This window comes from Diadema setosum, chromosome 8, assembly GCF_964275005.1.
Source record: "Diadema setosum chromosome 8, eeDiaSeto1, whole genome shotgun sequence".
In the NCBI taxonomy this organism is placed as follows: Eukaryota; Metazoa; Echinodermata; class Echinoidea; order Diadematoida; family Diadematidae; genus Diadema; species Diadema setosum.
The window spans coordinates 34755071-34781730 of NC_092692.1; the positions used below are offsets into that span (position 1 = coordinate 34755071).

Below are 26660 nucleotides of genomic sequence, written 5' to 3' on the forward strand. Positions count from 1 at the left end.
AGGAAAATACATGTACTAGTAAGGACTAGGTGTTACAAAAACATTTCCCACATTTGATCATACTTTAGTTCGATAACTGCACATCAGATAGGCCTAACACTGTCACTGATATGAGAAATAGCTAAATAGTGTGCAATTTTATAGTTGGATGTGATTTGATTATGAGAGCATGAATCAGTTTCATCATTTTATAGGGATTTTCTTTTCAGTTTCATCATTAATTGCAAAGTTAATTTCCAGATTTTGGTCAAATATGGACGCTCTGTACAAAAATTCTGAAACCCAACTTAAAAATAAATATTTAATTTAATGAAACTGATTTATGCTTTCATTTTCAATATTATCTCCAACAAAATTGTACACTAAGAGGTATTCAGCTAATGCTCATATCAATGTCAGTGTTATCTGATATACAGTTTTTTGTTTTGTTTTGTATTTACCCATAAGGATCAAAAGTGGAAAATGCTTTTTGTAACACATGCATATAACAATATACATACAGAATGCATACACCACAGAGCCTTACAGCACTGTAAGATATGTTATTACTTTCAACATTGCTGGCATTGACAGTAATATGTCATTCTGCAGGGATGTCAAGTTCAAAACATTTTTATGAGTGAGATTTTCATGACTCGGCATCTTGGCGCACGAATGTGCGCGCGAGCGAGGGTGTGGGAGGGGTTTTTCCCCCTGTGGCCTCCCACGGTTTTCACGGTTTTCAATTTTTAGCTCTTAATGGTGCTATCAAGTGCATACTTATGACTATTTTTTACTTACTTTGAAAGACAAAAGGGAAATATACCTTCAATTGCAACTATCACTTTAATCTTTTGAGCTATGCTCATTATTATAGGCCCAAGTTGCAGACTTCGCCCGATGCGTGAGAAAAATGGGTGTCATGCGTGAAATCGTGAGATGGCCCCTAAATGCTTGAGTCTCACGCAGAATGCGTGAGACTTGGTAGCTCTGCATTCTGTGCCTTTGTTAATAGATCCTGATGAAGGCCCATTTGGCCAAACTTCAAAAAACTTAAAAGGAAAGAGAAAGCAGAAGCTACATCTAGACGAGTGGAATACTACTATCTTAGGTCTATATAATATTATATATATATATGTTGTATATATATATATATATATATATATATATATATATATATATATATCATATATATATATATCATATATATCATATATATATAATATATAGACGTGTGGAATACTACTTTCTTAGGCCTATATATATATCCCTAGTTGGCACCTTAGGGAGACATATTGGGGGGAAGTGTCTTCATTAGGGAGACAACTGGTCATTAAGGAGACAATTTTCGTGTCTCCATTGCGTAAACTGCCATTGAACATGTATTAATAAATTTGCATATAAAACAAATGGAAATGTCTTCCAAATGACCCATCTAGGAGTATATATATGTATATATATATATATATATATATATATATATATATATATATACACAGTAAACCTCGCATGAGTCGCTCTCGGGACTGAAAAAAATGCGTCAACTTAAGTGAACTTCGACTCTCGCAAGAGTCAATTTTTTTTTTGACTCACAGTTATGTACATGTATATAATACATTTGCATGCATCCATGTGTGTGTGTGTGTGCATGCGAGTGTTTGCATTCAAATTTGTCTGTTCTTTAAGATAATGTTCTTATTTTGTTCTAAATTGAACATGGAATTTGTATCAATACTAGTACACTGTAGTTTAAAATGTAGTTCTGAGAATGTCTGCGCTAATGTGGCAATGTGCGCCATGTGCTATGTCTATGGTGCAACACAGGTAGCCATTGCTGGCAGACATTCTCTCAGCTGCGTGCTTTCATCTCTGTCAACCCTGAGACAAAACACTCTCCCAGGCCCATCCCACCTCCATTGAACAAAACTATACAGCCAGCCAGGCCCGCACAAACAAGCTCCGCCCAATTGGCCTGTCACTAAAATAATAAAGCAGCGATTGGCTTGACCAAGGAGTTCTGGCTTGACATGGATAAAGTATGGATGTGCTATGTGTATGGATAAAGTATGGATCGATGAGCTGTGTGTATACATGTATACATGTGTATGTATTCGACATGCGTGCGGAGCGGTACGGTGCAGTAGGTCATTGACGGGGTTCTGCGACATGCCAATTTTTTTGTTCTCCTCTAATGTAACGAGTACGCCAGACAAATCTTCTTCGGCTCAAGTGATGTAAACTACCTGTATTTTGTACAAAAGGGACCGAATGTTTTATTTCGACACAGCCGAAATTCGACTCTCGTACTCCGGCTTATCCACATATTTCTTAGAGAAAATACATAGGGAAAAATCGGGACTTATCCGAGGTTTAGGTCTACTGTATATACACACACACACACACAAACATACAACTGTTATTTTTTGTTTTTGTTTTGTTTGATTTTCGCAAGCATATCACAAATAAAATTTTACCCACACTCACATTGTTTCCTCACCAAATATATTATCCATCACTCCCTAAATATATCCCTCAACGTGCATTGCAATGTATGACCCAAGAGACAACTGCATTTACGCGTACTCTTTTTTACGTGTACTCAATAAGTTTTATTGACCATCTGTACAGCACTATGTACAATGCCATGCTTTCAAACACAGCACCAATCATTTGATGAATTTCAACATAATGATGGTAATAAGCTGATGACTATTGTGGATGATTCAGAAGGAACAAAGACAGTTACTTTTGCCTTTGTATCACAACATGCACCTCGTAGGTAGAGAAATGTACACATTGTATAAAGAAGACAAATCCGACTGATTACACTGTCTGCAAATCTTGTGCATATAAATAAAGGAGACCTCCAGATGATTTTCAGATTTTTACATTTGATCAACTATAAATTAGTTTTACTGAGGACAGAGGTTCAGAATTTGTGATAATCGGGATAAAGAATAAGAATATTTTCAAAATTTAGAACGAATTGCAATGAACAAGGATGATGACTTGGCAGAGTCACCATAAGAATGTTGAGTTGGGGCTCAAGAAGCAGAACAAAAGAAGAAGGCATGCATAGATTATATACAGGTTAGCTCGCAAGCAAGTGGTATTGTTATGGAATTACACTGCTACATTTCTGAAATATGTGAACCTCCTATGTCATCATCCTTGTTCAGTGTAATTTGTTTAAGATTTTTCAAAGTATTGTTTCTTTGCTCAAGAACCACAATAAATTCCACAAATCTATACATGGAGTTGTCGATTTATGTACTACATAATGTGAAATTATGAAAATCGTCTGGAATGTCCCTTTTAACTGATTAAAAGCACTGTCATGAACAAAAAATAAAGAGATATACAGTGTACATGTAATGCAATGTGATTTCATTATCATGCAGGGTTGGTAATACACGATACATTCTGTACAGAATTTGATCTGAAATAAATGACTTTTTTTTTTTACAGAGAAGGAACTGATTTGACTGCAGACAAAAAGAACAACATACAAAGTATGTGTCTACTTGTGATGAAGATATTTGATTTGTTATCACATTGTACACACCTCTGAAACATCATACTGTGTAGTTGTAAACCTACACAAGCAAGTACCACATGTCCACCCTCCTCCCCCATCCCCTCCCCCCCCCAAAAAAAAAAAAACAAACAAACAAACAAACAAACATAAATACAATAATTGGGGACCCTCCATAACAATAACTTGAAAAATAGTGAGTCAATCCAAACACAATTTCAGGGTGTGAAACATTTTTTTTTTTTTTTTTTTTTGGGGGGGGGGGAATACTGTACTATGAATACTGGTTTACACCACTGCACACGGCTGCTTGTTCTGGGGGCATTTCAATGAAACATTTTGTATGACAACTTTGTTGGACAAATTTGCTCTCAGCCAATCAGATGCAAGGATTTCAGTAGCTTTTAACAGTTTGTCAGACAAAATATCTGAGTCCAGAGCTTTCTCCATACTATGACATTTCTGTGAAATAACATGTGATGTAGCCCCGGCATAATTACCCATTCTTTCAACAACTGACAGTACCCTTCTTGCTGAAACCAATAGCATTGACAGTAACAGGTGGTGACAGTAATGCTTTCTGATGTTATACGCCTCACCTCTGGTATCAGTTTCTTAAATGCTGGAACTGTACCCTCTCTTGCAACTTTTAGGAGATATCTGAAGACTTAATTTACTTTCATTCATTTTCCTGTCATTTCTCCTTGTAAAATGTTGCAGGAGCAATTTGTGCTAGAGGGCTACATCAAATATATTTCTGTCATCACTGGAATATTGAAACACCAGGATGAACAACAAATATGAAAAGCAGTGTTTAATACTGCCTTTTGACATTTTCTAACGGAAGAACATTTCATAGGTCATGAGGGAAGAGTGTTGATTGTTGGCTTGATTTTAAATTGTAGTTATCAAATTTCAAACTGATCATGGCATGAGGTAAGCTTCAGAGGCAGATGGCATCACATGATATGAGGCATACGTCAAGACCAGAAAGGAATAAATACACAGCATATTGTATGTCAAAAGTAAGTCACATCACGCCTTTAGCCTGGCCTTTCACATCTTGAGGATTTCGATGCTGTATGACTGCGATGCATTCTTGGACTGAGATTTGACGTGAGATTTGGGACTGCTGGCATGACGCAAGAGATTCTGAATAGCATTCACTTCCAATGAGAATGCAACCTGAGAAATACAGACAGAGAGAGGAAACACATTCTTGTCAATATAGCAGCATTATTGATATGAAAAACAATCTAGGCTAAAACTAAATCATACATTCAGTAGGCCCTATAGATGCATTTGGACCACTAGTCGATATCACACACAGCAAGATCTAGAGCAGTTTCTTCAGAAATTGGTCCTCAAAGCACATAAACACAATGACTTCCCCAAATACGGTACATGTAGCACTATCAATTGTTGATAGTGACAGCATTTTCTGAAAGGCGAATGGATGAAGAGCACATCCATGTTGCTTGAGCATCAAAATGTGAACTCCATCCTCTCAGAGTTGGTAAATCCTTAAATATAGAAAACTAAATTAATTGCCATCTGGACTTACTATTCTATATACCAAAAAGGTTTTAGGTCCAATCATTTATGCTTCATCAGCTTGTCTAATTTGGTGGCAGGAAAATGTTGTTACCCATCGATGAAGATGCACTGTCAATGTTATCCTCACTGTTGACACAATGTGTTTGGAGTCAGTCGTTAAGGAATTCCCTAGATTACAGAGCTGTACACCCGGGAGAGGTTGTGTAGTAGTCCACAGTACCCTACCCTTTTTGAAGGTGGGGTTCTCAGAGTTGACATACGTACAGTGATCTGTAGATGGTTCCCCAGATGCCCCCCCCCCCCCAACCATCAAGGTCCTTGTCTAAGATGCACCCATCTCTATCTGTGAGGTTGTGTTTAGCTGTCTTCACGTGGGAGAAGATGGCTGAATCGTTGCCCAATGTCCATGGTCTTCAACGCTGATATAACCACTTATGTAGTGGCTGCTTGGTTTCACATTGAATCCCTCTTGGCAACCCTCCTCGGGGGGGGGGGGGGGGGGGGGGGGGTTCAGGAAACTGTCTCCATCAAATCTAAGAACCCTACCCTTACCAGGTGAACAGCTCTGAAATCTTGAGAATTCCTCAACAATGGACGGTACGCGGTGATGACAGACTCTGAACATTAATGTCAACAGTGCGTCTGCCTCAATGGGCAACGTTTTCCCGCAAACCAAATCAGATGGGCTGATGAATCATCCAGGATCGGACGTGACACCATCCTCAGAATTTTAAACATTAAAGGGACATTCCAGACGATTTTCATAATTTCACATCATGTAGTACATAAATCAACAACTCCATGTATAGATTTGTGGAATTTATTGTGGTTCTTGAGCAGAGAAACAATACTTTCAAAAACCTTTAACAAATTACACTGAACAAGGATGATGACATAGGAGGTTCACATATTTCAGAAATGTAGCAGTGTAATTCCATTACAATACTGCTTGCTTGCAAGTTCACCTGTGTATAATCTATGCATGCCTTCTTCTTTTGTTCTGCTTCCTTGAGCCCCAACTCATGCATTCTTATGGTGACTCTGCTATGTCATCATCCTTGTTCATTGCAATTTGTGCTAAATTTTGAAAATATCCTTATTCTTCTTCCCAATTATCACAAATTCTGAAACTCTGTCCTCAGTATAATTAATTTATACTTGTTCAAATGTAAAAATCTGAAAATCATCCGGAGGTCTCCTTTAATCCAGATGAATTGCTTCAATCTTGTACCTTTATTGAACATTATCTGGGTCATGAATTGACTACATAAATCCTTGCACAGTTAGGATTCACAGCAAGGATCTGCCCATCAATAGTAGAGTGTGCATGTCACAGAACCAACTGGCTTTAAAGGAGACCTCCGGATGATTTTCAGATTTTTACATTTGAATAACTATAAATTAGTTATACTGAGGACAGAGTTTCAGAATTTGTGATGATTGGGATGAAGAATAAGAATATTTTCAAAATCTAGAACAAATTGCAATGAACAAGGATGATGACATGGCAGAGTCACCAAAAGAATGCATGAGTTCAGGCTCAAGGAAGCAGAACAAAAGAAGAAGGCATGCATAGATTATACACAGGTGAACTCGCAAGCAAGCGGTATTGTAATGGAATTACACTGCTACATTTCTGAAATATGTGAACCTCCTATGTCATCATCCTTGTTCAGTGTAATTTGTTTGAGGTTTTTCAAAGTATTGTTTCTCTGCTCAAGAACCAAAATGAATTCCAGAGATTTATGCATGGAGTTGTCGATTTTTGTACTACATGATGTGAAATTATGAAAATCGTCTGGAATGTCCCTTTAACCCTTCACTTTGCTTCATTCACAGAGTGGTACATCAACCAGAAAGCATTCTTTACTGACTTGCTCAGATGTCAAATGCAGTGTACTTCCGTTAGATATGTAAATATATTCTAAAAGAAACAATTATTATGAAATTCTCCTCTCAACAAAGCAAAAATTCAGGTCCCCAAATTATCATCTATATATCTTGTATCCTTTACTGTTTAGGTATAACAAAGGAAAACTGCTAGTCCCAAGGACTTCGTTATAATCAACGGGAGTCACCTGTAACTAATACACATGATTACCTGCTGCTTCACAGCCTCCTGCAATTTGGCAATTAGGGGTCGGACATCTGGAACTAGAACCAGCTGGGCAAAATGGGCATCTAGCAGCACGCCAATCCAATCCACAACCTGACGAGAGAGAGAGATACCAAATATTGCCAATTTGATCAGCAGTTTTACAACTTGAGATTTAAAGGTTTTTGTAATAATAACATCATCAACAAGGAAAAGTAGAAATTATGCGGTGCGTAATATATGTCCCCGCCGGCAGTAGCATTTAGTAGCAAAATGTACAATATAGGTAAAAAGATCAAGGTCAAAGGTCAAAGAAGTCAAAGGTCAGAATTCTATGTAGAAGTTTTGAAACCCTCACCTAGTGCCATCACATAAAGCAAACGGAATCGAAATCGGGTTAGAAATAGCGAAGGAGTAGCATTTTGTAGGCAATGTACAATATAGGTAAAAAATCAAGGTCAAAGGTCAAAGAAGTCAAAGGTCAAAATTCTGTGTAGAAGTTTTGAAGCCCTCACCTAGTGCCATCACATAAAGCAAATGGAATCGAAATTGGGTTAGAAATGGTGAAGGAGTAGCATTTGATAGCAAAATGTACAATACAGGTCAAAAATCAAAGTCAGAGGTCAAAGAAGTCAAAGGTCAAAATTCTGTGTAGAAGTTTTGAAGCCCTCACCTAGTGCCATCACTTAAAGCAAATGGAATTGAAATCGGGTTACAAATGGCCAAGGAGAAGCATTTTGTAGCAAAATGTACAATACAGGTTAAAAGTCAAGGTCAAAGGTCAAAGAAGTCAAAGGTCAAAATTCTGTGTAGAAGTTTTGAAGTCCTAACCTAGTGCCATCACATAAAGCAAACGGAATCAAAATCGGGTTAGAAATGGTGAAGGAGTAGCATTTTGTAGCCATTGTACAATATAGGTCAAAAATCAAGGTCAAAGGTCAAAGAAGTCAAAGGTCAAAATTCTGTGTAGAAGTTTTGAAGCCCTCACCTAGTGCCATCATATAAAGCAAACAGAATCAAAATCGGGTTAGAAATGGCGAAGGAGTAGCATTTGATAGCAAAATGTACAATACAGGTCAAAGGTCAAGGTCAAAGATCACAACTGAAATTCTGTGTAGGAGTTTCAAAGCTCCCATGTAGTGCTATCATATAAAGCAAACAGAATCAAAATCGGGTTAGAAATGGCAAAGGAGTAGCATTTTGAACATTTTGATCACACACGGACGCACAGACGGACGGACGGACGGACGGACGGACGGACGGACGGACAGACGGACGGACACGCACACGTACGGAGCCCATTTCATAGTCCCCTGCTCGAACTCGTTCGGCGGGGACAATAACATCATCATTAACATTGTTTATCATTAGTATTACCAGCAGCAGCAGCAGCAGCAGCATCATCATCTTCTTCATCATCATTATCATCACTGATTATTATCATTACCATCATGTTTTCTGAGTTGTTGTGCCATTGTGGATGTGTCAACTCCCTCTTATCTTTAATACTTACATCTTAAGATATACAGAGCATTAACACCTAGACACATATATCTAATATTTTAAGAAAAACTTACATTATCCATGCTGACTTCAGAATGGGCTCCCATCTTCCCTGAGAAGGAGTTGGTGAGTAGCAGATAAAGATATTTCAGGAGCAGCTGAAACAAAGATGTAACAAAAATGTGTTGATCAGTGCAGTATCAGAAAATTTGCTTGCTGAACAGTGCGGCACTCATTCATCTTCACAAATTCTTCTGCAACCATATCCTGCAGACTGCTATAGATGCATGCATGCTGCAACCTCAACAACAATTTGTTCATGCTTCATATCAACCTGGTCAATGTCCAACATATACATTTCATTTAAATTGGAGCAGGCATGTTAATTTGCTTTAATACATTATTGCACAATGAGAGGCTTTTCACTTGCAACACAATGATTACATGTGTGCAAATAGTTCTATGTACCATCACAGCCATGCAAGTTTTACATGCCAACAAAAGTGCAAACACGTTCTTGTAAAAAACTTTTTTTTTTACTCATACATTTTATTATATCAAACCGATCACATTACTTACACAAAAGTGGGAACAATTTGAAAATATTGCCAAAAGCTTCTCAAATGGTCCATGTATACTTACGACAACTTCTTTGAAGTGTAAGTGTTTGATGGCATCCAGCATGAAGCTATCTGTGAATGGCTTGGACAGAACTTCATCTCTGAGGGTTGAAAGGGTTGTCAAGGAAACATGTACGTTCAAACCTGTCTAGGGCAGACATCCAAGAGAGATGAAAAGAGTTGTCATAAAAGACAGATCTATCCAACAGTTCATGTATATCACATACATCATGTACATGCATCATCGTGTTGTAGTTGTACTTGGCAGGTGTGTCAGTAATCACATATTCATGTTTCATACATTGAAAAATGCCGTTATTGATTGCATTATCGCAAAACGGTGTGAATACAGCAAGCAAGTTTTTTTTTGTTTGTTTGTTGTTGTTTTTTTTTTCAAAACTGGCTCTGCTTCTCCTCTGTATGGACCTCTAGCAGCCATAAAATACAATTAAAAATCTACTAAGGGGAAAATAATTGGTGGCCGCTGGCTCTGTTAGGCAGCACTATGCACAGGATCTTTGTCAGGGCTTTGCTTTTCTCTCTGGAATTCTTAACGCATTGAGGACGAGTCTCGAGTATACTTGGGCAAGCCATCTACTATGGGAAATGCGTGCTGTAGCAAAATCAAACCGTCCTCAACAAGTTAATAGAGTTCAAAGGGGCCCCAGCTTTCGATCCTATCAGAGTCATTGTGAGAGGCAAAATGGCAAATGAGTAGAGAAAGCAATCACATAAAAGTACTACACACAGCAAGTTCAGTCAGGGGAGCGCTAGGGACACAGAACAAAGAAAACAAAACAGGTAGATTAGAAGCCAAAGACAGGGAGCCACACAGGTATTAAAGGAAGGGGGATTAAAGCAAGAGAGTGAACAGACAAAAGGCAGAGGTGGGCCAGTGATAATCCCCAGGATTTGAATTTATAATAGGACGCATGGTGCACATTGAAGAAAGTAGCTTGCCAAGGCAGGGCACCATTAATCTATTCAAAGAAACAACAACAACAGCTCATTCTCCTAGAGATGATAAGAACATATCGTCGGTTGAGAATGATAAGGGCGTTAAGTTCTCACAAAACCCATAGTGTTCGAGACAACTTAACGCCCTTCTCATTCTCAACAGACGATATTCACAGAAAACACAGAGATTGAGTTGGTCCTTTTACCTCCTTTTACCTAGGAGATTCAATGGGGAATCAACTGTGGAACACCCATGAAAACTTTCTTTCAAACTAGCAAAGTGAAAATTTCCTTCATTCGCTCTTCTGCAGTGGAAGTGCCCATTACGGTGTAAATACGAACGGCCAGCAAAATGTCTTTGGTATGCTGACCTTCACTTTTTACCTGACAGTTTATCCAAGATGCCTTTCACACTACAGCATCACATGTGAGTTCCAAGGAGATCTGGGGTGAAATTTGCTAAGTGTGAAAGGGGCATTGATCAAAAGTACAATCAAAGAAGCTAACAAGTTAGGTTATGATCTGCGATTGGCACCTCAAGTTCAAACATGAGCATCCAGTTGATGGGTGTGTAGAAGATAGTCAAAGGATACACAAGTTGTCTCCTAGCAACAGAGATAACATCTTCATCAGGGTTGGTAGTTGAGTCCCCTGTGTGGTTATCTTCAGTTGACGTGTCCATGGCTGGAAGTTTGTCTTCATCAATACTGCAAGAATGATAAAATCCCAAACTTCCTTCAAAATATGTGACCCGCGACAACAGTTTCAGGCAAACGTCGCACGAGCAAATTCCCTCCTAGGCGGGGTACAAACATTTTGACCACTATTTTTGTCGATTTTGGGTTTTCGCAGAAATTGAATCTTTGATACATTTTCTACATCTACACTAAATTTCACAGCATAACACTAAGTTTTTCCTACCAAAAATTGAATTTTAAACACCCTATGTTGGATCGCACTCGTCAGTTTCGATCTTCTTTCGAACGCCGCGCCACTATGCCCAGTGTTGCTACGGCGCGGCATCTCGCCTGTGATTGGCTAGTGCGTCGCACACATTTACATAGTTCGGCTTTCGGAGATACGCCAAGCAGCGTGTCGGATGCATGCATGCTCCATTGTTGTTGATACAATAGATACCAGTACGCTCGGTCTTTTAGTGTATGCTCGTTTGGCTTTCTATCCAAGCTTTTCTACTGTAATGTTCGACAACGGTAGTGAAACAAAAAGTGAACAGCAACACTAGGCATCACTGACTTAACGTGGAAATAGATACAATATGGAACATGGTCTATGCGTATCAGAGTGGCAAATTGCCACACAAATCGTGCAACATAATGATCGCAAACTGACTTGTTAATTGTGCTTAAGTAGTAAATATGACAGCAGGTTGACTCAAAAAGACAGTAGAAGAGAGAAAAGGAGTGGTCATAAATGACCAGTTTTCAAATAATACACTGTAGTAAAATATCAAAATTGTACAAAATTGAGTATAAAAGTCGTGTTTGTTTGTTTGCTTGTTTGCTTGTTTACCGCACAATGCAACACATGCACGGCTTGAAAAAAAAACAAAAATAAAACAGAGCAACAAGACGCGTTAACCTTTTCATCATTTTGCCTTTGAAAGGGTCCCAATGATGAAATTTACACCAAAAAAAATCAACCGCTATGAAAACGTGATTTGTAAAGATGTTGATATGAATGTGCCACCCGCTCCCGTGACGTACTTGAGTAATACGTACACCACACACACGTAACCAGCAGCTTGTTTATCGTATCCGAATCTTGAAAGACGTACGGGTAAACAAACCCGAGCGAAACGCATTGTGCATTCGGCTCCATACGCTGAGTTCCGAGGAAGGTGCCCGGGAAATTTAACTCTCTCAATGAGCCAATCAGAAGCCGCTGTGGTTGCTAGAGGCGGAGCTTAATCTCGATTGGCACCATTGTACGGATGGGTGATTCTCACCTCGCATCGCTGCTGGGCATTGTCTTCAAGCATGAGGGGAATCTTCAAAGCCCGTTTTCTCGCAATTTTGTCAGGCTAACAAAGCAAAAAAGGCATTATATTTCGCTTTATATGACCACTTACAGTACCGGAGAATACAAATGTTTTATATCAATGTAAAGCTTAGGAAACGGGTAATGTGATTCAATGAAAAATTGAATTTTCAAAATTCCTGACTTTAGCCTGAAACCACTGTCGCCGGTCACATATGTTTAAAAGAATCCTAGCACAAGTATTCATACCACAAATTTTGTAAACAAAACAATACAAAACAAAATCATGACAACCTGACTACCTTTTTGGTAATGGGGAGTGATGTCGAACTCACATATTACACGCAAAAATTATACAGTAAAAAGATGGCTGGTTGGTTTCTACTGTCTGTAAGGACATATATGCTTTGATTTCTCCCTTTTGCACTAGTCCATACAAGTTTAGGAAATGACTGATAGGCAAATAACATGATAACATCTGGCACCAAAATTCATAATGAATAAAAAATCAGAGTTACAGGAATCTGTGTGAAAAACTGACACATCCCATATTTTTTTCCACCAAGTTTCATCTTGCTTTTATTTTTCCACTCATACACATGAAATCATTATTACAAAGACATCAATGTTCACATCAAAACATATTAAAAGAAGAATATCTAAAGAGTACTTGAACAAATAAACATAATCCTGTGCAGACACAAACATACATTTCAGCATATCTTAAAAAAACACTAATTACCATTTGCAGATGAAACTAGATATATCGCTACGGCGACTGATATGCCTCCGCCATTATGCATGGTTCTCCTAATAGGTCTATAGTACAATGTCTTGACAATGTGTGATGACAGTTTCATACAACTGGCAAAATATTAAAATGACAGGTTTGACACAAATGTGCTGAATGTTCACTTTCCAAATGGGAAAATAGCATTATCTAAACCTGGCCTTTTACCTTTGACCTCACAGTTCCAAAGAGAATCACTGTTAGGTTGAACATGCATAAATGTGTAAGTTTCATGATGATACATGTACCTTGAGTTACTTTTGAGATATGGAGGAAAACGTGCAATTCAGCACTTTCACGTGACCTTTGACCTTTTGACCTTTGACCTTTTGGCAAGAAACTTCCCACAGAATATATATTGGGTAATACATGTAAACATCAAGTAAAAAAAAAAAAAAAAAAAACCTTCAGGCATTACATAAATATAAGCAGTGATATTTTGAGGAGTTGACCTTGACCTTTGACCCCCTGACCTTTGAACCATGACCCCCAACTTCCCTAGATAATCACTGCCCATTGGAACAAGCATATATACTAAGTTCCATGAAGATACCTTGAACCATTTGCAAGATATGGAGAAAAACATGAATTTTCAACTTTTTTTTTTCACAAAATAAGCTGTGACCTTTGACCTTTGACCCCGTGACCCTAAAATCCAAACAAAGTATCATCCCCCCAGGATATACCCTCATACCGAGTTTGCTGTAAAACCACCACATGGTTCTTGAGATATCGACAAAAACAAAACGGGACGGACGGACGGACGACCCGAAAACATAATGCCTCCGGCCACTTCGTTGGCGGAGGCATAAAAAAAACAACACAGCTTTAGAGCTTTAAAACGGTTCCGAATGTGAGTTTCATAAAGAAAAAACCGATACAAAAATCTTAATCAGTGTAATTAGTGTTAAGTAAAATATACAAAAAGTGAACAATAATTTCACTAAAACTGTCTCTTGAATAAACCCTCTACAGTTATGATTTATTGAGAAAAATGGTGATATCTCCTCATATTCTAGGCTTTATTGCTAAATTTTTATATAGTAGGATGTTTTGTTTTACAACTGACCGACACATCTGCATCAAATGTAATAACTCTAACACTTTTTTTTAATTACTGCTCCCCATGGTAAACAGTGGCTTTACAGTATAGGAGACAAATCTCTGAGAGGCCTCACCTCAAGAAGACCTGCAGACACCGGACCAGGGAGAGTTCTGGGAAGTCTCGCATGAAGGACAGACAGTCCAGCAGCAGGGAGACTTCCCCTCGTCTGGCCAGCATACCAACAAACTCTGGGCAGGAACTAGGATTGGTATGACAGAGGATAAAACAAGAGAGAAAGAGTTAAAAAGTTAAGGATGGATGGACGGACAGACAGAAAGACAAGTAGTGATAAAGCGATAGACAAAAGACAGAGCACACTACGCAACACCTGAAAAGAATGTAACTACTGATTGGTCGATTACCCATCATGTGGCATTCAGTAAAAGTGCCATCACACACCGTGGCTGTCAGCCGTGCAATTTTGTTTCAGCAAAAATGGATAGCACATGGACGACATCATCAATTTCCATTGACATCTGTGTTAAACTCATGACAGACTTGAAGTTCGGTTCCATTGCATGGCTCTGATGTCAAAATGCACTCAACAATTAGAAGCACTTACTTTTGGCACTCATTTTTTTAGACAACTTTAACTGATCGGTTTCGCTATGTACACATGGCTGACTGTGACTGCGCAGCTAGTCATTTGCCCTTCATGGAAAATGGTTGCCATTTCAGTGCTAACTTCAAGAATCTGTGTGGACCACATCTGTTGACGTCCTCGGTGTTTTAAGAAACAAATAGTGTATGGTCTTTATTCATGCAGTGGAACAAGATTTCGCACTCGGTGAAAAACAAGGCACACCCTTCAACTTAGCTTCGCCTCGTTGAATTGAGCACCTTTATTTTTCACCTCGGGCAAAATCTTGTACCATCGCACTCATGACCATTCATAATTTGTACACTGACAGAATACGGTCTCACCTTGCAGCTATCACATTAGTAGCGATGACATCGTGCAGAGCTTTCTCACTCCAGAACCCAGTGTTCTCCTCGGTTCTTTTCATGACTGACTTGAGCACCAGGGTCAGGGCCGAGCTGTCCGGTACGGAGTCCTGGAATGACTTCAGAAGTTCCTCGACTGCTAATGAAAACTTCTTTGCTGTATTGGTCTGCAGGATATATGAAAGAGAATTGTTTGACAAGATACAAAAATTACAACAACAAAACAACAACAGCAACGACTCAAAAGCCTGAAATGGTCTCTGAGAGCTGCCAGTAGTTAAGGAAGAGTTTTCAATGAGAAGGCAGGATGCAAACATTACAGCAGAGGAAAATGTGTTGTCACTGTATGTGGCGTAACTATGAACAACTTGTTTGTTTGAATATACTGCTAAGTACATGGCATCTACAAAGGTGTATATATTGATGTGTTCAACCCTTTGTGTGCTTCGAGTGCCATTTGACACAGAAAATGCCATAACATGGTAGACACTGTCCAAAGTCCCTGACACAAAAAGGGTTAACCCTATTCTAACTGGGAGGGTCAATTTGACCCCCCCCTCGACATTTTGCGCCGCGATTCCAAAACGCGCAATGACTTTGCCGCATCGTTTCATGACTTTTTTCTTTGAAGTCTCCCGCATATTTTGAGACCAAATTTGCGATGTCCGGGTACACCATCCTGAAGTTACATAATGTTTTGCGTATGCATGTCAACCCGAAAATGGCTCAAATTCATGATATCGTGTGCAAGTCCAATGCAAATTGTGTTTTTTGGTTAAATTGATATAAATTAGATTATTTCAACTTTTAAGCACTGAAATTAATCAATTTTAATGTAGATAAGCTTGAAAAAGTGCCTACAACACATTTTGGCCAAAAAACAATAGAAAACAAAAGGTAAAAAAACAATGAAATACATAAGAAATTAACAAAACAATAAAAAACAAAAGAAACTGATTTTGATTGTGCTATTTTTTTACAAGAAAATTGTTCAATGAGTCTCGAGGAACTCTTACACAAAAATTCAGCAATCATTCAGTCGTTTTAATGGAGTTATAGGTGAAAATATTATTTCATGCGTAAATTTGCATAATTAATTTACTAAAAATAGAAAATCAAAAATTTCTTTTGTATGGCCATGTAATCTTGTAGTTGACATCCGGCTCTATGTTTAGGCAAAATTTTGCGGCGATCGCGCAATCGACGGCCGAGATCTGAAGGGGGGGGGGGGGGGGGTTAAATTGACCCCCCCCCCCCCCCCCCCCCCCAGTAAAAACTTGGTCTCAAATAGCCCAGTTAGAATAGGGTTGAATTAGCTGTTACCTTTGTCTGGTCACAGACTTTCTGCACCAGTGCTGTAAGTTTAGTTCCACTTCTTGCTGTCTCTTTTGTCACTCCAGATTTCCCTCTTGGTTTCTGCATCACAAAGAACAAAAAATTCCAGGAGAAAAAAGAAAAGAAAAAAGGATCACCAAGTTGTTCTTACGTAACATCCCCAAATCCTTGAACTTCATCATCTTAGCTTTAATTAAGTTTTCCTACCTATGAGCAATATTATCTGAAGTATGATATACAACAACGTCCTGATGAGCTTGACAATCAAAAGTTCAGGTTGGTTTGATATCTTCTGCCAATATCAATGTTTGGTTTCAAGAAGGACAAAAAACAGTTCACCTACAAAATAATTATGTCATTGTCCATACAGTGATATTGCAAAAAAATCAACACATATTCCCACAGCATACATCCAGGTTCTGATTATTTCTGAAGTACCAAGAAAAAGTAAAAGTGGACATTTTCACAGATTTCATGCAACATGAAACTATGTGTAAATGGAAAAATAAGACCACAAAAAGTTTTTGTTTGTTATAGGTATACTATTTCATATTTTGATACAAATGAATAAAAACCACATGATATTCATCTTACCCTGCAAAGAGCAAAAATTACTCGAGAAAAATTTCCACTTTCACAGTACAAAGTAAACCCACAATGATAATGTAAAGTGATGACAACTGTACGTCAAAGTATAGGAGAAAAAAAGATATATAGTCAACCTTGCTTCTGTCAACCTTGCATAAGTCATATAATCGCCTCAGGTCGAAAGCCTTTCCAAGTCCTCTTTTCTTTATATTCTATTGATTTTAATCCCTCTTAAGTTGAATTTCTCTAAGTCAAAGTCATTTCTTCAGTCCAAATAGATTCGACTTAGGCAAGCTTGGCTGTATGTCTTAACCCTTTTCATACAGGAACCTGGTGGTCTGTGTACTAAGTCTATGGGGGTTTCAGAATTCAGTATGGAACGGGTTAAATGTGTAAGATTTACCACCTTGGAAGTCTCTTCCTGGCAGGTCCAGTCTCCTGCCTGGACTAAGACCGGTAGGTCCACGCCTTCCTCTGTTTCTGCTAGGCTGCCAAGGGACGCTGCTAGGGTCATATCGCTCATACCTGACAAATAGGAAATCAAGCTTCATTTGACAATATGTTCCCTGGTAACTGCCAACCGTACATTCTGCTGCCTTTTACAAAGTTTCTGCAATCTTCATTTCACACTAGTAGACTGGATGATAACAAACCTTCAAGAGAACAAACAAACAACTCTACACAAAACAAAACCTGATCTAACAAAGTTTTAAAGACAGAATGTTCAGGCCTTTCTCTGCATCAGCTAAGCTACAGAAGGGACACTTCTAGAATCACATCTGAAGCCTTGTACCAGAAAAAAGAAAAAAAAAAGAAAAGAAATGTAATCATGCTTGTGTATGCATTGATAAAGCAGAACAATGAAGAAACTTGCTAACAGGCTTGTTATACATTTTTTTCTTTTCTGTTGTTTTTTGCAGATAAAGTTGTTCTGCCAAAGGACAAGATAATTGTACTCCTGCTGCCTACATCAGACCAGTTTTCAAACAGGTCACCAACAGCAAACTAAAGTGTAAAAAGCATAAAAGCATTAAAAGAATGGACATGAACATGAGCAAAAACAAAAAAAACAAAAACAAAACAAAAAAAAAAAGAGAAAGAAAATCTGCTGCTAGCTTATCTATAGAATGTGCATGAGATTGAGGTTGAAAGTACGACCATTTGAGCATCTGAAAAATTGGAAATACTAGTAATAGTAACAAGGTCCTAGGTTCCTAAGTCACCAAATTAGATAGATTATTCAAAACACATCAAGTATACTGTACCTGTGCAGGCTCACAGTTGATTTTGTTGCAATGAAAATGTGGCCAGCGATAACCTTCAGAAATGAGGGAAGACCTTCATCTTCTCCACTGACTAGTGAATGTTGGGCCTGTAAAGTACCGTAGGTTGTGTCCCATACAAACAGGGTTGCTACAAATGGAAAATTAGATAGATGTAGATTAGATGTGGGCTTGGCTGAAAGTCTACAGACTTTATAAGCATGTGACAGGGATGACCCTTGGGTGAGAGAGACAGAGAGCTCATCCATTAACCCTTTGAAGGCAAGTCTCGAGTATACTCGGGCAGGCATCTACAGTATGGGAAAAGTGTATTGTAGCAAAATCCGCCTGTCTTGAACGGGTTAAACAGTAGCTTGATACAGACTACACTTCAGTGATACATTATGTTATGTTCTGTGGAAGAAGAAAAATGAGAAAAAAAAAGAGTTGATATTCGCATCATCAAATGGTATTATCACCTCTCTCTGTAGGCATTGTTAAGACAGACAACAGGCATAAGTTACTATCTAATACTGACTGAAAGACAATTGTTTCCTCCATAAGCCACAACTCCAGAAAACACAGATAGATTAATAATCAAACTGTTGTAACAGCTGATCAGTTTTAGTGATCCAATTCTCACATCGAATTCTGTCAATCACGACGTAACTGTAAATCAGCCAGGGTTCTTGTATAAATTACATTGTAGTTTTTACATGATCAATATCTCCTATGCAGATGTCATATCAACGTGCTATTTAAAGCTGTTATGAATACCTGAACCATGTAACATTTCCTGAAACACACAGGCAGCAGAAATTATCTGATATAATCACCACCTCTGCTGGTATAAACTACAAAACCTTGCACACACTTCATCTTGCATGTAAAGAATGAATGGCATACAAGAGATATAAATTACAGAAATAAAGTCAGTGCATAGGTGAAAAATTGCATACCTTTGTGTTCACCACTAGAGGGCAGTCTCTGGGAGCCTGCTATTGCAACAAGTCTGTCACTGATAGCAGCTATCCTCATCTATGCGAATTGGAGCATAAAATAATACATAGGAAAATATGATCTAATGAAACAAAGGCAAGGTTTCAAAGACAGGTGTATATAAAAAAAAAATAACATGAATACTCTTAAAGGTAGGGGATACCTTTTACAGACCTCCCAAAATGCAGCAAAACATTAAATATGAACCTCAGGGGACTCGTTTAGGCCACTGCTGAGAAATTTGGAAGTCAACAGTTATCTACAATTTGAATAATGCACAAAACTCAACTACTCAGTAGTTCTGTGTGTCAGCCACACTTAAGCCTTTTTGTTGCAGTCTTCTGTATTTTTTTATCTATAAACACAAATCTAAAAGTATAAGAGCTGACGTAATAACATATAGAGTGTGTGGCAAGAATGTATATAGAAATGTTTGTAAGTTTTAATGAACTTTCTTCACAAAATATACATGATGGACACACATGCAGTGCATGGGTCTGCAAAGGTAGCCTAGTAATGTACTGGAATTTACGGTGAGCCCCGAAAAAAATTCAATTCAAAATCTAACGGTCAATAAAAATGTACTAAATGTTACACCTTCCACTTTCAATACTTTATGGGAGTTTCTAAAATGATACTCTCTTCAACATACGTGCTGTATTTATACAACTCTTCATTTAAGGCATGCAAATGGGATTCCCTACCTTTAGCAACAACAGTAATCATATCAAACTATACTTTCTAGACACAAAAGGGCAGTACCTTGTTTGTAAGCATCACTTATCATGGGACAATAAAGGACCAATGAGAATACCACTCACAGAATTTGAACCAGGTTCCATATTCATTTTGTCTCTCTGACTATGTACGCTTGATCTCCTGAATGCAAAGGTCTGTTTTGCCAATTCTTCACATATGACTTCTCATGGCTTCAGAGTACAAGAGTACAAAGTCAATCTTCACAGATCAATACCCTCAGAACAATGAAGCATACAAAGACTAAAATGATGACTTATTCAAAGAAACCACAAAAAACTGACTACAAAAAATGCTATGAGAAAACCTCTGGGGCAAACAAACATCAGAACAACAGACAGACAAACACACAGACAAACAAAGACACATCCTTTACTTGGCCTACGTACCTCCTGCTCACTGCCTGGGACAGTGAATTTAAGATGGCACACCAATCTCTGAGGCTCCTTTTCCAATTTGAGCTTTGACTTTGGTATGTGGGTACAGCACACATGTCCTCCTTCCCCTGCAAAAGGACAATTAGAAGATTGTCAAAGTTTCACTATGATCTGATTTACTTAGTTTTTATCCATCAAGTCCTCAGGGAATTATGCTGCCGAATTTATCATCTTTTCATCATTAATTTCAAACCGCTGAATTCCACTGCATATCTTTCATTTGAGGAAAATATAGATCCATGGAATAAATCAAATTCAGTAAATTCGATAAAAGAAATTGGAAAGAAATAGATACTTTAATCATCTAAAAATTTGTCACCAATTCAAGAATCAGTTCACAATTAAGCAATAAAGAGGCTTTTCAATATTCTGCAATGAAAACAAACAATTAAACAATTTAAACAGACAGATTGACAGAATACAACTTAGTGCTGCAGTTCTAGATTTGATAGGAAAATTCTTTATTCTTTCCTGACATTACACATTATCTGTTTTAATCTCCCTTCACTATCAAGGTATAATGCATTATACCTTGATTACAACTTGATAATACTTTGACTAGTGATAGTCAATTTATCTCATTTTACTACAGGGAAAGGAGAATGATAATATAGAGTCTAAACCAACTGACAGTTTGCAGATACAGTGTAAACTTGAGGAAGGCAGACTAGACTCACATAATGTGTAGAGGACGGCACTGGAATCTGTGAGACAGGATGCTGAGAGAAGAGCAGGAGTCCCATCCTCTCCAGAAACTGGTGGTTCTAGGAGTATCCGTACGGCATCTTTGCTCTCTCCTTCCTTCGTGCCCATTTTTCCAACACTGTGAACCAGCAAGCTACACTTCATTTTCTGAAAAGTAACATAAGAAAGAATTGCAATTTGCAAATCCTTTGGTCTTCACTTGCATTCTAAAATAACATAAAATTAGTTTTATCCTTGCAGTGTACTTCCACTTCATTAATTGCACTAAATGAAGGAAGAGTGGTACTTCGAGTTCTTAACTTTTGATCCCTGGACTTCAAGAACACTTACCACACAGTATTTACTTCAATAGTCACCTTCTTTTACAATCATAATTGAAACAGTATGATTATATATATACTTTACAAACTCCAGTCTTATTTGAGGTCACAAATCAGCAAAGAACAATTCATTACTGACACAATACAGTGTCACGATTGTCACACTCAACACATCTTTCTGTCTATTTTCTTTAACAAACCAAAGACATGTCTGCTAAAATCTTGCCTGGTAAACTTAGTACTGTTACACAATTAATCTGCTGAGCTTTAAGCACAAGTCAGCTGCCTTTGTGTTTTGGATGTTGGTACAAGTCATTGCATTTTCCCTGACTCTTATGTGAAGGCCTCAATTCAATGTATGTAGGATAATGGATTAAAGAATTTTTGATGTGGATGTGTCCACTGAAACTTGACGAGCAGTTGAAAGATTCCATCATGACCAGCAGTAAATCAATGCTCTACGTTTGATAATTACCTTGACTGTGAGATGACTGTCTCAATCCTCAATTACACTGTAGTTGTGAAACACTTTTGGCATGATGCCTCCTTCACTCAAAATAAATGATGGTCATACAATGGTGTAAAGTAACAGCTACTGACAAGAATTTAGAATTTTGTATAGCACATAAAAGTGGATCTTACAGTCGGCTCCTGAATGAGGCAGATGACGTGGCAGGGTCGATGCTCCTTTGTTCCAACCTCCTCCTTGGCTCCTTGCTGCCACACCCAGGCATCTCGGATTTCTTCCCCATCCTCCAGGCAGCCTTCTCGCACCGTTCCCGGTGACCTTGTGGCATGGTCCAGCCACCTGAGGGTGCCATTCATCATCAGGACGAGTATCTGGTTGTCATGGGCTCGGAAGATGCGTGAAATGGGAGACTTCAGTGTCACCAGGGGCTTCTGTTTGAGTGGGTCTGCACACTCCACTGACCATCGGTAAATTTGCTGTTGATTTAAAATAGATCAGAAATGTCACTGTTGTTGTTGTGTTTTAAAGAAAGAAGAGAGAGAAAAAGAATGTCATTGAAATAAGCCAGGTAAGGACACGCTATAACCAACGAGGTGGAATTTCATTCTTCCCACCTCCCTGATATATCCCGGTCTCTCCCTGATACTGTATATCCCGGTCTTTATGATCACAATACCACTGAAAAAGGACACAAGTGTCAAATACAACTGAATATGAAATAAACACTATGTACATGGATAGTGTAGTACTTTTAATATTCCACATACAAAACTGTAAGATTTGGAGGGCGACCATGCAGCTCCTGCCTTTGTTGCTTTTTTTTAAATGGTAGCTACAGTAAACTTATTCCTTCCTCTTTGAGTCATAGTGAAGTGTTTAGGAAATGCAATTCATTACCTTGTGTTTGACAACTGCCACAATCTCATCACTTTCCCCACAGCAAACAGCAGCACAGGTGAAAGGTGAGCTAAGCTTGGTTAACCAGCTGTGAAGTGGCTTGGAATCTGGAACCTAAATTGCATCAGGTCAAGCATGGGATAAAATTACACAGATAAATTGTAAATGAATTAGTGACATTGTGTGACTGATACATTTTACCAAAGCTACTACTGTAGTACTCTGATTTGGTGCTATTTCAGGTGTTTTTTAATCTTACATAGACATGGCAAACAGATAAAATTTACCACAGAAAAAATTCTAACCTAATTCATTTGAAGGGATAAAAATAGATATGTTTCATAGAACAGTTCAATATGCAGATGATACACTGTTGACATTAAATGGTACAGAGAAGGATTTATACATGTATCCATAGGATTAGCAATGAATATTGTTGATAGATTTGCAAATATATCTGGTTTGAAAAATCAACGAAAATAAAACAAAAGTAATATGGATACTAAGGGAAATGTAAGAATAAAGAGGAAAGAATTTTGTCTGACAGGAATCTTCACTGGGGTATGAAGGAGGTTTTAAGTATCTGGGTATAACTTTTTTGTTGTTGATTTAGAGAGAACTATTCAGTACAATTGTCATGAAAAAAATGGAAGTGATTAGGAAACAAATGAACTCTTGGCGTAAACGCTCTCTAACGGTGCTTGGTAGAATTTATTAAGTCATTGTTGTTATCAAAACTGAATTATTTGTTTTTGTCTTTGCCAAGTCCTAAAGGTAATTTTTGAATGGGTTAAATGATATGTTTTATAGTTTTATATGGGAAAGGAAGCCAGATAAAATAAACAGAATCCAAATGTCTCAGACACATGCACAAGGAGGAGTGACAATGATAGATATTTATGCACAGGTTACAGTATTGAAAATATCATGGATTAGGCGATTGTTATTTACTGCGGATAAATGGTCAGAAAAATTATTGAGTATATCTTTACCCCAGACCCATCAATTAGATATGAGTCTCGGAAATGATCTTTTATTTGAACAAGCCTCACGTACTTGTAATCCCTTTTGGAGAGATGTATTCACAGCTTACGGTGATTTACTTTCGGTTTATTGTAATAATTTTCAGTGTCAACCTTTGAGGAAAAATAACAAAATTACTGTAGGGAATGTGTTGATTTTCAAACGAAAAAATTCAAAGTGGTATAAAAAAGGAATTCGTTTTGTTAGATGAAGAAGGAAATGTATTATCATTTACTACTTTTAAGAGGAAATATTCTAATGTTAATTTTTTAGATTATTTTGTAATGTGTCATGCGGTAAAAAAAGCAGGTTGTGATAGAGGTATGAATAATATGGAAAAGGTTTGTCAACCAGTTTTACATACCCGGCATTTTAAATTTGGTTATTTATAAAACAGCGTAAAGGATGTTCACATATTCATGCTGTTTTGTTAAAGAATAGAGTTTATGTACATACATGTATATCAATTATGTAAAGGATTTTTAAAATGGCGACAATTGATACAACTTGAAGATAAGAAATGGCGATCCTTTTCGTTGGCCCCGTTTAAGAGCACGGAGGTGTTAATTTACGATGGTTTCAGTTTAGAATAGTTAATAGAATTTTATATACAAATAAGATGTTGAATAGAATTGGGTTGGTTGAAAGAAAAGAATGTTCGTTTTGTAATGTTTATGTTGAGAGTTCAATACATTTGTTTAGCGAGTGTCAATATGTTGATAGATTGTGGGTGTGAAGTAAGAGAATGGATTAATGTTAATGCGGGGTTAGAAATAACATTCACGACGGAAAATAAATTATTTGGCTTTGGGGGTATTAACAATTCGGCATTGAATTGTATTAGTACTATACTTGTGAGATCTGAAATTCATGTTTGTAAGATAAGAAAAATAATACCTCGTTTTGATTTATGTAAAGATAGTGTAAGGGAATATTAATATGATAAAGAGAAATTTATTGCAAGAAATAATCATAAGTTACAAGTGTTTCAGAAAAAATGGTGTCTGTTTAGACACCTGTTTTCTTGATATGTATTGTATTGTATTTGACATATTATGATGTTATTTGAATTACTATGATGTATTACATGTACAGATGAATATATGTCTGATGTAGAAGAATATCCCAGTGGAAAAAAAAATGGAAAAAAAAAATCAGTGTAAAATAAAGAGAGAGAGTATGTCTTATGGTATGGAAAAAAAAAAAATCAATGTACAATCTATATGACTGCTAGTATGCGACTATGTCTGGAATATATGTAGGGCATATACATGTAGCAATAGGATTGTCCACAAATCAATGATTTGCAAATTTAGTAGGTCTCGAAAAATGCATCATTAAAAGGTTTACAATTAAATTTACACATTGGACATTTAACTTTGTGCAGAGCAATTTGCTTTAAGTAATTTATTAATTTACACTTTCATTTTAAATCAGATGAATTTTCTTTGCATAATGTTCTTGCAAATCTGAATTCTAGCCCCTTGCAGGAAATTCTATTTCTACATTGTATAGAAGATCTAACGCGGTTAGTCTTGGCACATAACTAAAATTTACATGGTCATGATGGTAGTTGACTATCATGCAAGTTTCTACTTCTTCTTGACTAGTACCTTTATAGGTAATTTTTACCTAAAAATTAATTACAGATCTAGTCTAGAGAGTACACTAGTCTAACTAGCTGGTAATTTATATAGTCTAGAAACCTAACGTTAGTCTAGATTAGAAATAGTGAAGGACCTCTATGAACAAAACCTAATTTAAATTTTAATATATGATTGATCAACTTGTTACTTGTTGATCTTGAAATAACTTTTCTTTTCATCACGTTCATTTTGTTGGTGTTGTTTAGTTGAGCATTCAGAATCAAAGTGCATACCATTCCCAAAACGTGTTTTTTTTTTTATGACGGGAAAATACAATCTACTTGTTCATTTTTAATAGTTTAACTAATCTGGTTCTGAATTGTTGATTGTCAGACCTATTCAATGTTCAAGAAAGGCATGCATTCATAGCTGAAACAATCTACGTGCGGGTGCACTTAAAATGTACACGTGGGACTGAGGAACTTCTGCGTGACATATCGTTCAATTTCCCTACCTTGAAAACAGCAACTGTTCTGGATGACGTTGATACAAACTTCTGGTTCTGTCCAAATTCATCAACATTGTGTATTTCTGTTCCATCGTTGACGGAAAGGAGTGAAATTCCATCTTCTATTCGCACCATGATACTCGTGAAGTCCACGCAAGATTACCACACGTCTACACTCAGCGCTCAGCACGTGAATACACAATATTCTCACTTACAGTAAGTACACAATACACCATACACGTGCTTGTGTGTGAGGCTCGCCTACCTCCTTGGTGAGGCCAGGCGCGGCGATCAACAGGGCCTAGAGGGTTGCATCGAACGGTGACTGATCCCTGGCAGCACCCACGCACGGCAGCTGCGTCAGCAGTCGCTGCAAGCTCTTTTTTACTCGGCAAACGAAAAAGAAAATACAAAACAAAACAAACAAAAAACAAAAACAACAACAACAAAAAAAAACAAAAAAAAAAAACAACAACATCAAATGAAAAAATTACAAAACATCAACAACAACAACAACAAAAAAAACACACACAAAACAAAAACAAACAAACCCCCCCAAAAAAAACACAAAAACAAGAACAAAAAAAAATACAAGACATTTTAAAAGATTTTAAAGATATTTATATTAGGCAGACTATGTAGGCCTACAGTAGGCCTTATTAATCTTGCTCACTGCATTTCTCATGACTTA

The 26660-nt window shown here is 37.5% G+C and overlaps 1 protein-coding gene across 1 annotated transcript; it reads right to left on the bottom strand.

Moving 5' to 3' along the window:
• Positions 1–3745: 3745 nt before the first annotated feature.
• LOC140232218 (nucleolar protein 11-like) lies at positions 3746–26123 on the bottom strand. The gene is made up of 16 exons (XM_072312354.1): positions 25976–26123; positions 22853–22966; positions 22129–22431; positions 21139–21313; positions 20414–20529; positions 19229–19307; positions 18346–18420; positions 17414–17532; positions 16408–16500; positions 15064–15251; positions 14213–14338; positions 10840–10953; positions 9312–9390; positions 8744–8827; positions 7173–7280; positions 3746–4699 (listed from the first exon to the last, which is right to left on the bottom strand). Exons 1-16 carry the CDS (start codon positions 26102–26104, stop codon positions 4571–4573), a joined length of 2031 nt encoding a protein of 676 aa, XP_072168455.1. The 5' UTR covers positions 26105–26123; the 3' UTR covers positions 3746–4570.
• Between the last annotated feature and the right edge of the window lie 537 nt (positions 26124–26660).